The sequence below is a fragment of the Nanorana parkeri genome, unplaced genomic scaffold, assembly GCF_000935625.1.
Source record: "Nanorana parkeri isolate BGI_ZX_2015 unplaced genomic scaffold, ASM93562v1 scaffold1867, whole genome shotgun sequence".
Lineage (NCBI taxonomy): Eukaryota > Metazoa > Chordata > Amphibia > Anura > Dicroglossidae > Nanorana > Nanorana parkeri.
Genome location: NW_017308135.1, coordinates 111,621 through 127,427, shown reverse-complemented (window position 1 = coordinate 127,427; position 15,807 = coordinate 111,621). Strand labels below are relative to the sequence as shown.

General features: G+C 43.6%; 2 protein-coding genes across 4 annotated transcripts in view; one reads left to right on the top strand and one right to left on the bottom strand.

Moving 5' to 3' along the window:
• Window positions 1-728: 728 nt before the first annotated feature.
• LOC108799975 (betaine--homocysteine S-methyltransferase 1) lies at window positions 729-14,132 on the bottom strand. Of its 3 annotated transcripts, none has more exons than XM_018571926.1 (8): window positions 14,023-14,132; window positions 11,592-11,724; window positions 9,287-9,405; window positions 8,063-8,254; window positions 6,402-6,549; window positions 4,769-4,951; window positions 3,718-3,946; window positions 729-1,058 (listed from the first exon to the last, which is right to left on the bottom strand). In XM_018571926.1, exons 1-8 carry the CDS (start codon window positions 14,044-14,046, stop codon window positions 875-877), a joined length of 1,212 nt encoding a protein of 403 aa, XP_018427428.1. In that variant the 5' UTR covers window positions 14,047-14,132; the 3' UTR covers window positions 729-874. The 3 variants fall into 3 exon arrangements, with proteins under 3 accessions (XP_018427428.1, XP_018427429.1, XP_018427430.1); XM_018571927.1 differs by having other exon boundaries at window positions 8,063-8,245; window positions 9,305-9,405; XM_018571928.1 differs by lacking the exons at window positions 8,063-8,254; window positions 9,287-9,405 and adding an exon at window positions 9,781-9,872.
• Window positions 14,133-14,592: 460 nt separating this feature from the next.
• The window catches only part of DMGDH (dimethylglycine dehydrogenase), a 49,517-nt gene continuing 48,302 nt past the window's right edge, over window positions 14,593-15,807 (top strand). The window contains exon 1 of the mRNA XM_018571921.1: window positions 14,593-14,815. Coding sequence (XP_018427423.1) covers window positions 14,694-14,815 — 122 coding nt within the window. The 5' untranslated portion in view covers window positions 14,593-14,693. The remainder of the gene's footprint in view (window positions 14,816-15,807) is intronic.

The window sequence follows — 15,807 nt, the reverse complement described above, 5'->3', positions numbered from 1 at the left end:
AAAATAAGAAATAATAAAAAATAGTAAAAAATGTAAAAAAAAATCCTAGAGGCAGTGCGCTGGGTGACATCACATGCCTGTTGGGTGGGGAGGGGTCCGTTTTTTTCTTGCCTCGGGCGCAAAAGGAGCTGGCTATGCTCCCACGGTGCTCGTGCGGCTGAATGTGTTAGATGACGCAGATGGAAAGGGGCAGGACACCTCTCCCCATGTGCAACGCCAGCCACACGAGCACCACAGGAGGACAAGACGCCGGGCCGATAGGACCCACTGGAATGTAAGCCGGCCGACTCCCTCCTTTCAGGGGCGGTGGGGGTTTGGGGTTTTATTGAAGTCAATGGCACCGCAGGCATGCCCCCCGCCCACAGTGCGATCGCCCGCACACGGAACGCAGGCACATTAGTGCCTGCATTCCGGTCCAGTGCAATCTGCAAAAATAGTGCTTGCAGCATTTTTGCAGATCGTACTGGACTGGAGCACAGGCACTAATGTGCCTGGGTTCCGGGTGCAGGCGATCGCACTGTGGGCGAGGGGCCTGCCTGCAGTGCCTGGCTTAAATAAATATTTTTTTATTATTATTATTATATACAATTTAAATATATAAGACCTTGCGTGATCTTCTATCCACACAAGGTCCTAAGTGACCCAGCTAAGTCTGGAGTCACCTCTGCAGTTGAGGAAGTGATACCGCACTCATACATACTGTATAGCCAAGAAAAATGACTAGCAAATTCTTTAGAAAACTGTTTATTGCTTATAGCAAGTCTGGCAATGAATACAGTGAACAATCAGATGGAATCATGAGTTGCTGAACACAGGAATTGGTGGCATTCTGTATTACTTTGTGGATTCTTATTGAAGGCTATGAGAAGATTCTCTACTTGGATTGGAAGATTGGTTTTGCAAATAGCGCTTTCAGCTGTTCCTCGGTAGTCGCCTCTTTCTGCTGCATCAGCTCTGTATCTCCTTTGGTCACTCCCCAGGCATCAGGCCTAGACATTGATGGGCAATACGGTCTTCCAGATGCCGGCTGCAATGCCTCCCAATAGTTACGTCTGGCCCTACCACACAAAAGAAGAAATTATTGAATACAACTAGAATTGAAAGGCTGCTTCCATCCAAAACAGAATTGTAGTCATAGGCGGATAATACTGAGCTGAAGCCTATTTCTCTGGGATTGCAGTGCCAGTACGCCATTGACAGTTACTTTCTTCTTCTTCCCATGCTATGGAGTCTTTTTTCTCCCATCAATGATCCTGCCATATTCTCTATTATTTCTAAAACACACTGAGCCAGTTGTAATATGTACAGTATGGAAGCAGAGCATAGGTTCAAAGATTCTGCTGCCTGAATCGCTAAGATCTAAAAGATGAAAGCCGGTGATTTAAACCAGCAGCATCCATAAAAAAATGTAAAGCTGAACTCCAGACAAATAGCCTAAAGCCCAACTCCAGACACAGCTATTTTCATTGTTTTTCAACTCATAAAATACTGATTCAGATATGTATAGCAGTGAGCTGCACTTTCAGCTTCTTGTGGCATCACAATGGTATCTAAACCGACATCAGTTCCGGTGTTGTGGCTCTGCCATTTACAAAGCAGAGCACAGTGTTGGTAATTGTGCCGTGCTTTGTGAATGGCGGAGGGGAAGGGGAGGCAGAGGCACAACACCGGAACTGGTGTCAGGATTACAAAAGGCTTACCCCAAATTAGGGACTTAACCCCCTTAGTGACTGCTTCAAAAAAATTCATTTCTGGGGACTGGAGCAATTTTGCCATTTTTGCTATGTGTTTGATTAACCATCATTTCCTCAGTCATTGCACCTACACATTGTAAAACGGTTTTTGTAAGACAAAATGGGCTTTAATTTGATTAGTAATTTATTTTATTGGTACTGATTTATAGGGTATATCAAAGGTTTTTTATTTTTTTTTCCAAAACATTTTAAAAAACGTAATGGGTTTACAGATGAGAGGAAGGGAGGGCAGTACCGGCAAGCTATTGTGTAAGAGAAGGTATAGGTCACTGGGACATGGCAGGGCCTACCTGGAGGGTCACTCACGGGAAAACGGTATTTGAAATTAGTCTCACAAATGGCGAGCACTCCCCTGGCCACGCTGACCAATGAGAAGTGCTGCTTGCTAAGAATGGTCAAAAGTGCTTCTCAATGGTCAGCGTTGTCAGATGAGTGCTCACTATTTGTGAGAATTTTAAATACCGAACACAGGGTTTGCGCTGCAGTGTACGGTGTTTGGGTGCTACACTGCCAGCTACGGAGGGTAAGGAGTGTTCATTGACAGGTAAGAGAGCAGGGAAGGGGGAGATGGGGGAGTGGCAGATTGGTGGGGATAATTCAATTTTACCAAATTTATTGTACTATGCACCGATTAGTAGAGTGAGGGCTTTTTGATTGCTTTAATTCCTTCTCACCATAACCTGTATGGTAATACTGTCCAGTCGGATAATTACAGTGCAACACACTTAGTCAGCCTGAAATCTAGTTATCCTACAATTGCAACTAGTCCAGTAGGACTAGATCTAGATTTCATAGTGCCAGTTCCTAACAGCCAAAGTGAGATTATTATAATGAAATGTTTTCATAGCCTGGTACTGTCGAGACTTTCTGCAACTGTAGAACACACAATAATATTTGTGTACACTAGCTCCTGAATGATGTGCAGAAAGTTTACTAGGACTGTGAACATAAAGCATATGGATTATGGCCTTCAGTAACGTAAGCTTTCACAGGCCCTCCTAACCATTGTGCTTCTGTTGTAAAGCCGACAGTCGGCTCTACAAGTTTAAACAGAGTCCCGGCGGCAAAAGTCGCCGGGAGTCTGTTTAAACAGCCCCGATGCTGGCGACGTACACTGTACGTCGTCAGTCACGAAGGGGTTAATTGTATTCTAACTGTACTGTCTTCCTTTATATGCATTTATATAACGCTGACAATTTACGCAGCTCTGCACATTCACATCAGTCCATGTCCTTGAAGCGCTTACAATCCGGGATCCCTATTGCACACACATACTGGGCAAATAGACAGGAGCTAATTTACTTTCCAGCATGTCTATGGAGTGTACAAGGAAACCAGAGTACCCGGAGGAAACCCATGCAAGCACAGGGAGAACATGCAAACTTTTTGCATATAGTGTCCTGACCCGGATTCCAACTGGGGACCCATAGTGCTGCAAGGCAAAAGTGCCGTGCAAACTGTTGGCGCACCATACATACATACATATATATAGTGCCAGCACATTCTATGTAAATAATAAATAAATCTTGGGATCATTTTGCACATCACACATTACACCTGCATATCACATGTGGTACACTTGATAAACTCTAAGAAAATATGCACCACCTTATGTTTGGACACATAAAAACCAAACAAAAAAAACACCCAAACGGGATTACATTTTAATGTGCTAAACCATAATCCAAGAGACTAAAATAGCCATTTAAAAAGGGCACTATCATGTGGGCAGAGAAAGGAAAACCATGGAATATAAACTGCAATTAATTCCTTGTTATGTTGATAAAAATACTTTTGTCTCTGCTACGAAGTGCTGGTTTCTACTTAGTGTATTAATCACAAGATACAAATATCAACAAAATGAGAAGAGCCCCATTATTTATATCCCTTACTTGCTTAGGACAGGATGAACCCCAAATACATGTGCTGCTACAAAAACCATTGATGCAAAAGGTGTTCTCACCTTGCTCGGACCCAGGGTTTGGTATGCATGTCAAGGCCACCTCCCCAGCTGCCATGCTTTTCTGAACCCTGGGGTAAGAAGCCTCTTTCTGGTGCCAGTTCTTCTGCTATTGCTCTAGTGTGGTATGGTTCAAATCCACAGCAGCCTCCAATGTATCTCACTCCAAGATTATAAGCTGCCCGAGCATACTTGTGTATGTCCCACCTTGACACAATTCTTGGTTCCAAAGCTGAAATAGACCAAAAACGCAGTCAGTGAGTAAGCATGCAGTTCACTTTATTACTGCAAAGGAAATGACCAAGCTAAACATTTTAGGCATTTTAGGCATTTTAGGCCTCTTCTCTCTGACGTTCTGTGCTTGGTATTTGTAATCAGCCTGCAAATGTGTTCCTTTTCCATTCTTCCTGAGTTGACCAATCCTGCTGTATCTAGATACTCACCCTCACTATCTGCTGGATGATTTTCAGCACTGCAAACTAATAATGCTGCAGACTGTTTGTCAGATGTACCAGTAAGGACCTGGCTTATTCTTTTATGGTCCTCTCTACTACATGGATATTGGTACTTATAGTTGTCTCCATTAACAACTGATTTTGATTTCTGCCTGTTGCCTGCCCTGACCTTTGGCTGGTTTCCTGAATATTTGCCTACCTCTGGCCCTGAGATTGAGGCTGTCCTGACCTTGTCCTACTCTACAAACTTGTATTGCATCCTTGCCCTGCATACACAAGTCATTTGTCATAATTTTAGCAATCCCAGGGGTCACGCTCTAGCACTATCTGCAGCTCAACACCTGCAATGGCTCTGAAGACATGACACTCTCAGTGAGAGGTAACAGAGTATGCATCTCATTCAGTGACAGTATACTTCACTGGTCTAGTACATGGTATTTGGTTTGTATCTGGATGTGCAGACACTGCATCTCTTTGCTGGAAGGCCAGTTGGCAAATCAGAGCATGTGGAGAAGCTGCCATAGAACAGGTTCAATGTAATCGATCACAAAAGTATTTGATGGTAATAGCACTGATTTCTGTAATATTAGTGAACATACCAAATGGGAACTCTGGCAGGTCAATAAAACCTTGCTTTCCACAGTCAGGTGTGTGATACGCAAGTGGTTGTGTCATCAGATGTGCTTTCACTTTGGCAGCAGCCAAACCTTCTTTCATGAGCTTCACAGTTGCAACACAGGTCATTGGGTCAAAATGGCAATTAACCCCAACAACGGAGGCACCTAGAGAACCGAACAAAGAAAATGATATGAATGATCAGAAGAACAGGGCTCGGGCATTTAAATATATGACCTATGTAGTGGTCATTTATAACACTAGAACCAAGCCAAATCTTTAGTGATCACAACTCTATTACTCAGCTGTGTTACAAGGCTATGTAACTACCAAAGGGTACCAGGGAAGATGAACAGATTTTTGAAGATAACTTTTTTTTTATAATAAGCAAAAACTAATACAGCAAAAATAAACTTGTAAGCAGTTCAAAGAAATGCGTGCCTTATTTGTATAGCCAGGAGCCACGTTGCCCAATGTCAGTTAACTACTAGTTACTAGTAAAAAGAAAGTCCACCATAAAACCCAAGTTTTCGGTGCCATTCATTTGTAATGGCACCCTAATTGCAGCCAGTAAATTGTGCCATTTTCTGCTGCTATTCCACGTGTGCAATCGCACACAATCACGGCAGAAAAAAACATACATGTAACTTTTTTCAGCATTGCTGCGTGGATATAACCCCATTGAAATTAATGGAACAGTGAAGCAAATGATGCGAGCAAACGCAGGTTCCGGGATCCCTACAATGTGACCCAGGCTGGGATCAGTTGCTTCATACAACCATTTATGCAGCAGAAGTTTATGATCGGCAGCAACATTGTATCAAATCATTACATTGTTACATTAACTGGTCATTCTAACAAGTTTTGACATTGAACTATGAAGCAGAAGATGCACTGACCAGTTTTTTGTAGGTCAGTGCCTCATCTGTCAAACTGGAAAACATTACTGGAAGGGAATTCCCATTTTTGCATACAACCATGTTAATGCCTCATGGTGGTTTTACATTCTTCCAATATGATCCTCATATTACGTAATAAATAACTTGAAATCCAGCTGCAAGAGAGTGCCTCCCCATGGATCTGTAGATTGGGCTGATTACTGTAAAGAAACTTCAGTACCGCGGTCTATGGGAGATATAGGAAGCAACTGATAAACCCACCAGCACAAAAAAAAGAGTTTTGGCTCTAGCTGGCTTACTATTTTTTAGGACATTAAAAAAAGGAAATAGAATATAAATACAGCTACAAGGATGTGTTAGGAGCTGAACACCAGACTCTTATTAAGCAAAGATTATAGGCATCAACAGGAAGTGGGTTGAAAGATGTTGGCGGTCATTCAACACAGAAGACAGAGGACATCTAGTGGTTTAAAAGAAATCCTGCAGAGGACAACTCCAGATTAAAGGTGAATATTGAATCAAAGGATGCTTTTTTAAATTTCTCTTTTAATGGACCATACTTTTTATGAAAGTTCTGCTTTGAACAAAAGGTCTTTGGACAAACATAGCCTTTTAAGTCAGCTCTAATTAATTTTTATACAACACAAGATTTCTCTCCAACATGAATTTTGCAATAACTTTGTTTGGCAGGAATTTTGCACTGTGAGCTCAAACTTACCAGCTTTTGCCAATTTGACCGCACACTCTCCTGGAAGCACCCCATTCAAGTCTCCCTCTGGTCCAATACATAATGTAGCAGCCACTGGCTTTCCAGCTTCTTTCAGGACCTCCACAGCCCACACGGCCTCTTCCACATGCTCAAAGTACTGAAATTTAAAGAGTGCTGGATATAATAAAATGAAGGTCCATTCATAGAGGCTGTCCTTATACTGCCTGCCAGCTGAATGTACCCTCTCACCCTGTGTGCACATCATTAATGAATGTGAAAATGTATAGTATTCCAGAGCTGGACAATTCTTACAGATAACAGGAGAACAGGTATTTTATATGAAGTTCCACTGGCTGTAGTTTCATAGTTACATAGTTACATAGTTAGTCAGGTTGAAAAAAGACACAAGTCCATCGAGTCCAACCTATAGAGATACAAACAAAACTGCCACTACTGCCACTAGATGGTGTCTGAACAGTCCTACAATAATAAATCAGTATTGCAAGCTACAACAGAGCAAACTGTACAACAAAAATATCAAATAAATAAATAAATAAATAGAGCTGTGCCCCTATGAAAGATTGTTTATTTGTGCACAATTGTTTAAATACAATAGTAATACAAGTTAAAACCTCAAGACCACTTTGTGTCCCTTATCTCAGGAGACAAAAATATTTGTATTCTCATTACCTGTATTCTTACGGAATCAATAATGAGAGTATCAGTACGGTCTGTGTGGGATTGTTAAAAAACCCCAAAAAAACACCCTTAGGGCAATAACAACCAGGACACTTAAATTTGTATGCTGTATGGGAATTTGTGTAAATGATTGGGAATTACCGATCACTTTGGCGAATTACTGTAGTTTGTTGGCTATGAACGTCTCCAGATGACTACTAGATCTCAGTGAGATTTGTCCAGGTCTGTAGTATTCTTATATTAATGCTAGGTAGATGCAATAGCTTAGGCATTAAAACCATTGCAGCACACCTTTTAACCTATAGTAGAAACCCTTCTAGAGTTTGCATGTTCTCCCTGTCAGAGGCGTCATTACATATGCGTGTGACATCATTAAGCATGGCGTAATGATGTCACGTGCACTTCATTGCCGGCGGTCATCTTGGTGATGGCTGCTGGCAAAGAGAGATGGGGATGTTCATCCGGCGGGATAAGGTATGCCACTGGGTCCCCTCCTCTCTGGTGCAGCTTTTGGGCTCTTGGTCCATGACTGAGTGCCCGACTTTTCAGAGTGGGTGACCCCAAAATGACTGTCAGTCATTTTGGTGTCACCTGGGGCAGGCTGCACCCCCCTTGTGACGTTGTGACGCCACTGGTAAAGGGAAGCCAGGGGTGCAATGCTATCTACTACAACACTGGTTTTAATCATGTGAAAGGCCAATCCCCGCACTCAGACCATACTGGTAAACTTTCTCAAATCTTTAAAAATAGGAGCAACTCTAATGCATACAAAGGTAAAGCAAGTAATGTAAATATTTTCAACATATATAGATACCAGTAGATAACAGAGAATTGCTTCATTTTCTGCATAAAAGTGGAGCTTGACTTTTAAGTAGCTGGAGGAAGTCAATGGTTGAATCTGTCTCTACATGGCATGATCATCATATTGGACAACGAGAAAACATCATTATATTTGATACTATAGTTCTTACCTCAGCAATGAGAAAATCCACATTTTTCTTAACAAAGACATCAAGTTGTTTCCGGAATATTGCTTTCACGTCAGATTCACTCTTACAGCTGAGGTAGGATGGAGTTTGGCTGACCCCACCTGCCACCAGTGCATCACCTTCATTTGCCACCTCCCGTGCTATATCACAGGCAGCTTCATTGACCTTCTGGCCCTGAAAATAGAACAGAAGTGTCAGAAACTATCATGTATTATTATTATTCAGGTTTGATATAAGTATTACTATGCATTCATGTTATGGAACTAATATACAGTTGGGATCAGGGGGGGCCAACTGTGGCATGGCAGATACTTTATGTGTGTCTAAACAAGCCTTTCTCAACCAGGGTGCCATGGCACCCTAGGGTGCATTCTGGCTTCCTCAGGGGTGCCTCTAAATTTTGGCCTACACCATGGAAAAGAATAATGGTAATCCAGGAAGGGTATGATCCATTCAAAAAAGTTCTCCTCTGTCCAGGCCTGCTTCGCCTCTTGCCCTCTGCCATAGCTGTGGCTCCTGACATTGAAGGGGGAACTTTTATTTGAAGGGGGATTTTGATGTGAAAAGGGGGCTCCTAATGTAAAGGGAGGGTTTCTATTGTGAAGGGGGGCTTCTTATGTGAAAGGAGGGGAAGCTCTGGTATGAAGGGGGCTCCTGATTTGAAGGGGGGATTCTGAAGTGATGGGATAATCTCAACTTTGTGTGTTTTTACATGGGGTGTCCTCTCAAAATCCATACCAGACCCCTATCTGGGATTTTGGAGAGGCCATGCTTTTTTACATTTATGTTTATGTTTTAGACTGGGGTGCCTCAAGATTTTGCATACTATAGGTGCCGTGACTGAAAAAAAGGTTTGAGAAATGCTGGTCTAAACAATCTATCATTTGGCAATACAAATCCTGTCCTCAGCACCCAGGGAAGCATCAACCCAACCTGTGGCACTCCTCCAGGCCCCACCTAGGGTCTTGCAATGGACATTCTTCACATCCTAAGGTTTTAAGCAGCTTCAATGTAAACAAAGTTGAGGTGTCCCTGTGCATCACGCAACAAACCTTCTAGCCATAACTCACAGATATGAGAGGGAACAGAGAGAAGATCATGCTCTCTATAACATTGTAACCAATTTTTGTGCAAGCTTCTTACAAATGTAAGGAACAATCCATATAAAGTTAGAGTGACTATGTACCACAAAGACCAAATACTCACTGAGATCTTTGCTGCTACATAGTTCCCCCTGTTCTCCAGCTTGTCATCACTAGCGTAGAAAGTGAAGGTCTGCATGACATTCGCCCCAGCCCGAAGGAACTCCCTATGCAGCTGTCGCACTGTGTAGGAAAGAGCAGAAAGCTGGACACTCCAAAACAAGTAAACCTGACACAAGTTACAAAGATCATTATCCTTTACAATACACTTAGAAATGATCTGCCCAGCCTACACTGCAAGGTTAACTCAGGATAGATACTGGTATATTGTCGGCGGTATATAAATACCTGTAATAAATCAAATAAATTGCATTATGCAAATCCAACTGGCTCCTTCCTTCTTGTTTCAGGACCAGAACTATTAGTTAAAGGAGAACTATGAGGTGAGTGCTTTTCACTCACCTCATAGTTCTAGCCAACCTGTGACAACGAGACTGTCACAGGTCGGCTCAGTAGATCGGGAGGGGTCACGGCTCTCTGCCGTGACAGGGGGGGGGCTGAATTCTCCAGCTTGTCATCACTAGCGTAGAAAGTGAAGGTCTGCATGACATTCGCCCCAGCCCGAAGGAACTCCCTATGCAGCTGTCGCACTGTGTAGGAAAGAGCAGAAAGCTGGACACTCCAAAACAAGTAAACCTGACACAAGTTACAAAGATCATTATCCTTTACAATACACTTAGAAATGATCTGCCCAGCCTACACTGCAAGGTTAACTCAGGATAGATACTGGTATATTGTCGGCGGTATATAAATACCTGTAATAAATCAAATAAATTGCATTATGCAAATCCAACTGGCTCCTTCCTTCTTGTTTCAGGACCAGAACTATTAGTTAAAGGAGAACTATGAGGTGAGTGCTTTTCACTCACCTCATAGTTCTAGCCAACCTGTGACAACGAGACTGTCACAGGTCGGCTCAGTAGATCGGGAGGTGTCACGGCTCTCTGCCGTGACAGGGGAGGGGCTGAATTCCCCCCTCCCCGCTCCGATCCGCCAGCGCTGACTGGCGGAACGGACGGGGGAGGGAGCGGGTACAGCTGGCTCTGCCTCTAGATAGGCAGAGCCAGCTGTCAGTCACGCAGCTGGGCAGATCCCGGCACAATTGTCGGGATCCGCTTCAGCTGCGGCATCTCAATATACCGCGAGCAGCAGCTCGCGGTATACTGCGGCGTCTCAGTATACCACGAGCTGTAGCTCGCGGTATACTGAGCCTAGGGTGACGGGAGGACGCTAGTTTGTGTCCTCCCGTTACCCTAAGGAGAACTATGGGGAAAAGACTTAACCCCATAGTTCTCCTTTAAATAGAGCACCTAATGAATCACGGTACTGTTGTGCTAGAAAAGATGCTCTGCTCGCCTCTCCTTGTTTGATGGGAGCAGCACATTTTATAGTATGTGTGCACTGACACTGCTTCATCCCGCTTTGTCTCAAAGGGCTGCCACGTGTTCTCACAAAATGACCACCAGGCTGTTGCAATGCTGGGATATCTGAAAATGTTCTCACTCAAGATTCACGCAGCTTTCACCCAAGAGTTACACATTTTTGTAATTGACCCCATAGTGTTTTAGAAAACAAAATATGTCATTTCCAGTGCTTGCATCTCCTTTAACTATAGAGCTGTGGTATGTGATGCTTTTATAAACAGAAGATGGTAGGTTAAATTCACTCAGGTAGTTAAGTTATTTTAACTCCATCAATTTATTTATGCCTTGATCATTTGTAAGTATGTTTTTTTATTCAGTGAAATGCCGTATTACATATCAATGTTTTACTTTCCGCTCCTGAACCGGTAGATGGAGCTTCAAGCTCCTTCTCACATTTTAAAGACTGATTATTTAATGAAAGAAGCCTTATTGGATGATTTAGCTTGAAAGTTTATTCAGACCAATGGTAGATCAACGTTCAAAACAATTCTTCTGTGCTATCTCTTAAGCTAACCCATGGTGCTCTGGAAATTCTTTATTATGCATTAAATCCATGATATAAAATAAAAAAAGCAGTTTGGCGGTTGTGCCTGCATGCCTAACCACCTTCAAATATTTGTGGACACCTCCAGCCTAAAAGCTATTTACATGCATCAACAGTTTCCTTTTGGTTATTCTCAAACACTAAGCATATATCATATATCAGGCTTATCCGATAGTACAGTAGAGTACTGCAAAAAGCAATAATATCGTGAGCAATGCAGTAACCCAAAGCAACCAATCAGATGTCTGATCAGGGATGGAGATTTGTTACTATGGGCTGCTGCACATTGGCACGTGATATCTGGTAGGTTAATTGAAATGAATGGATAACTGTATACATACCTGCCTCGGGATGTTCTACTGCAGCTTCTGGTGTCCAAGGCCCAGCTTTGACATAGCCTCTCTTCTCCAGGGCAAACACAAAGCCACCATCTCCGATCACAACCTCACCCGCATTCAAGCGTTCCAAAAGGCCCTGAAATCAGTTATCGGAATTAGATATGGGCTGAAGTGAAGTTTATCTAATATATATATATATATAAAAAAAATTGTGTGTGTCCCACTGTAGAATTGGGTATTATGATCGCCCAAGACTCTCAGCCAGTGCTGAGATTTGCCAGGAAGCAAGGGTTTGTCTGGGTTTTCTGCTTGGACTACTGGAACTGGGAGGTTTCATAGTGATCCAGGAGCATTGAGATCTCCAGTCCTGGGTCCAAGGTTTAGCAGTGACCAGCACCCAAAGATTGCACAAGTGTGCACAGCCCTTAAAGTGACATTAAACCCTCAGATTTTTTAACATAAAACAATACTGTAATGTGCGCCTTACTGTAATCCATGGTAGTTTCCCTTCTCTTTGCTGCTCTTCCTTTTAAATCTGTATCTCTTCTCATGCTGGGGAGAACTTCCGTTTTGCAGCTGAGTGCCTCTTCCTGTAGTGCTGGCTCAGGTTGTGAACCTGCACACAGACACCATGTAGCCATTTCAGAGACAAGGCAGTCTGCTGCAAAACAGAAGTTCTGTCCAGCATGAGAACAGATACAGATTTAAAAGGAAGAGCAGCAAAGAGAAGGGAAACTACCATGGATTAGAGTAAGGCATACATTACACTATTGTTTTATGTTACAAAATCTGAGGCTTTAATGTCACTTTAAGGAAAGAATGCTGGTTAGGGGAATTGGCTCCGTCAGGGAGGAGTCAGGTGAGCTACTACTGGGATAGGAATGGACGGTGTTCAGGAATCTGGAGGACTTCCCCAGAATTTAAAGTGGAGTCAGGGTGTGTGTGTGCTGGATGCAGCCAGGGAGGCTGGGAGAGAACTGGTGAGGCTAGGAGAGCCGTGAGTCTTAGGGGCCGCCAGTACAAGTGTGGAACAGCACTGCAAAGAGGACCAGTGAGTCAGAAGTGCTAATGTTTAAAGTGGAAGCCAGGAGGCTAAACTTATGTTGTTTTGAAGCCTTGCATGAATGTTATGCTGAACAACCCCTGTGAGGGTATCCAAGATGGATGTAGGAACTTTTGCTTGAATAAAAGTGGGCTACCTTGCCCTTAAACAGAAAATATTGCAAGTGGACTGCATCCTTAAGACACACACTTTACAGGTTAATGCTTTATAAAGGAAGAATATATGAACAGATTAGCCTTGTGTCTACATGGGATTGGCATCAGTGTGTCATGTTATACTGAGAATATTTACTTTTTAACAAATTGATGTTAGACACAGGAATCCACACATAAGAATTACACCAATCTATATTATATATGTTCACTGTACATTATATAATCATTTAACACCTTAATTGCTATAGTAGACATCCCCCCTCCCCCCTCATCAGCCTTGAGGAGAAAATCACAACACTGAGATCATTGTGGCTTTTGCATCAAATACATAACTGGAACTTTTATGCCTCTAGGTATAAACACATACTTTGTGGTCTGAAACCTGGCAGATTTAAACATAAAGTGAATATGAAAAGGAAGCAGCCAGATTCACGTCATGTGGTGTCACTGCAATACATCTCACTTATACAGAATCCAGATTTTACTCCCAGATAGCAGCTTTTATTGTTCCCAATTCCCAGTGTCACCAGTCTGAGCATCTGAACAAGTGGCATCAATTCTACACCACCACCATTACAGAAACATTATTTACATGACTCGGGCCCCTTTCACACCGCTCACATGTCAGTGTGAGCTGTACAAATGTTCAGGGTCTGTGGGGAAGACAGAAGTTATGGCAGAAGATATTGTCACTGTGTCCCCCCCTTCTGTGGATGTTATGGGAGAAGACATTGTCACTGTGTCCCCCTGCTGTATAAAGAACCATAACCCTTTGTGTCAGAAGATTTTGTCAGTGTCCTCCTGCTGTGAGGAAACTACAATCCCCAACATGTTATTGCAGAAGATGTTGCAACTGTGTCCCCCTGCTGTAGATGAACCACGATCCCCAACATGTTATTGCAGAAGATATTATCACTGTGTCCCCTTGCTGTAGATGAACTACAATCCCCAACATGTCATGGCAGAATATTTGTGAGTGTCCCCCTGCTGTACAATGAACTACAATTCCCAACGTGTCATGTAAGAAGATATTGTCACTGTGTCCCCCTGCTGTATGATAAACTACAATTCCCAACATGTAATGATGGAATATAGTGTAACTGTTTCCCTGCTGTATAATGAACCACAAACCTCAACCTGTCATGACAGAAGATGAGTGACAGGGCTTGCTGAGTCTTGTGGTTCCTGGGAAGTTTCTCAAAATGCCTTCACTTACTCTCTTAGCTCCAGGTGGTGCCATGCCTGCGACGTCTCAGCAGCAGCGCTGTGTGATCTGCGGGTCTGTCTTTTATAGAACTGGGCATGGGGTGTGCCAGACCCAAATCCTTCTCCTCCCTCTGATTGGTGGGATCCTCTCACTCCCTCTCCCGTTATTTTATACACCTTAGCATTGCCAGAGACTGCTAAATACACAGCTCGGACAGTTATCTGCTGTGCAAACAGGGGTGCCCTCTACCAAATGTTAACCCCCTCCTTCCAGCCTGGTACACACACACCTCACCCTGTACAATACTGGCAGACCCTCAGAAGATTCCCCCCGGCCAGTGCTGTGATTCCTATGAACTCAGCATGGTAAAAGGCATGAGAAAAACATGTGTGCAGATCTGCTGGGTGCAAGCCAAGGAATTTGAGTACATGAACTGAGTCGGTGTACTGATTGAATTATTTACTGATCGGCTCCAGGGAGCAGCCAGCGAATGAGTACATATGTCAGTTCTGCCAGTTCTGGGTCTGCAGGGAAGACAGAAGAGTCGGGGCTGACTGGAGGAGAAGGGCGGATCCTGGCCCCTCTCTCCCTCATTTCTTTGGCTGGGTATTTGTAGTCTGATCTGAAGTCTTTGGCTGTGTGCGATCTATCAGAGTCGGGTGGTGTCAGCTCTGCCCGGCATGATGAGGCGCAGCCTGACTCTCCTGCTGCAGAAGAGGGACCATGTACTGGCCCCCAGGGACCGGCCACACTCTGCCATCTCCTGCCTGCAGGAGCCCAGGAGATCCTCCAACACTGACAGGTGAGTACAGACAGAGGAACATTGACAGATTCCCATGCTGGGTGTGATTGCTCTGTCCCTGAATGTGTCCCTAGTTCTAGCATGACATGCGGACCGACTTGAACATTGGAATTCATTCTTCTTTATACACAGATGGTGTTGTTTGGGATATTTCTGTTTATTGAACAACAAAATTATAAAATGCAAAAAAAAAAAGGAAACTGAAGTATCCCCAGTGAGAAGGAGGTTGGGAATATTTTGCTATAGTCCTGGGAACTAGAGGTTCCCTGTTCCTCCTAATTCAAAAGACTCCATTTGGTCTGGTAAGGCAGAAAACTGCTGTGCTGTGCCCCCCGGGGGTGGTGTTCCAGGGGTGCTGTTCTTAGGAAAGGCCAGCTGTAGAGTTCTCTCCTGGGTATGATGGGGGTCCTGGCGGTGGGAAGCAAACCAAAGCATTCCCAGTGAAGTGAAGGTCAGGAATATTTCCTTAGTGCTGGAAACTCGAGGGAAGGAAACTCCCTTGATGCTGTGCCCCCCAGGGGTGGCGTTCCAGGGGTGCCAAAGAAACACTATGGGTTTTGGACTCCACTGTGTGGCATTGGCACTCAGCTTTTTCTGCACTATGCTTCTTGGGCAGGCCTTCTGGCCAATGTGGAGCAATTTTTTTTATCTAGGCCTCAAAGGCTGCCATGTCTTTCACTGGAACTTAAAGTGACATTAAACCCTCAGATTTTGTAACATAAAACAATACTGTAATGTGTGCCTTACTGTAATCCATGGTAGTTTCCCTTCTCTTTGCTGCTCTTCCTTTTAAATCCTCATGTCTTCTCATGCTGGGGGAGAACTTCCCTTTGCAGCTGAGTGCCTCTTCCTGTAGTGCTGGCTCAGGTTACAAACCTATACACAGACACCATATATCCATTCCTGAGACCAGGCAGTCTGCTGCAAAACAGAAGTTCTGCCCAGCATGAGAACAGATACAGATGTAAAAGGAAGAGCAGCAAAGAGAAGGG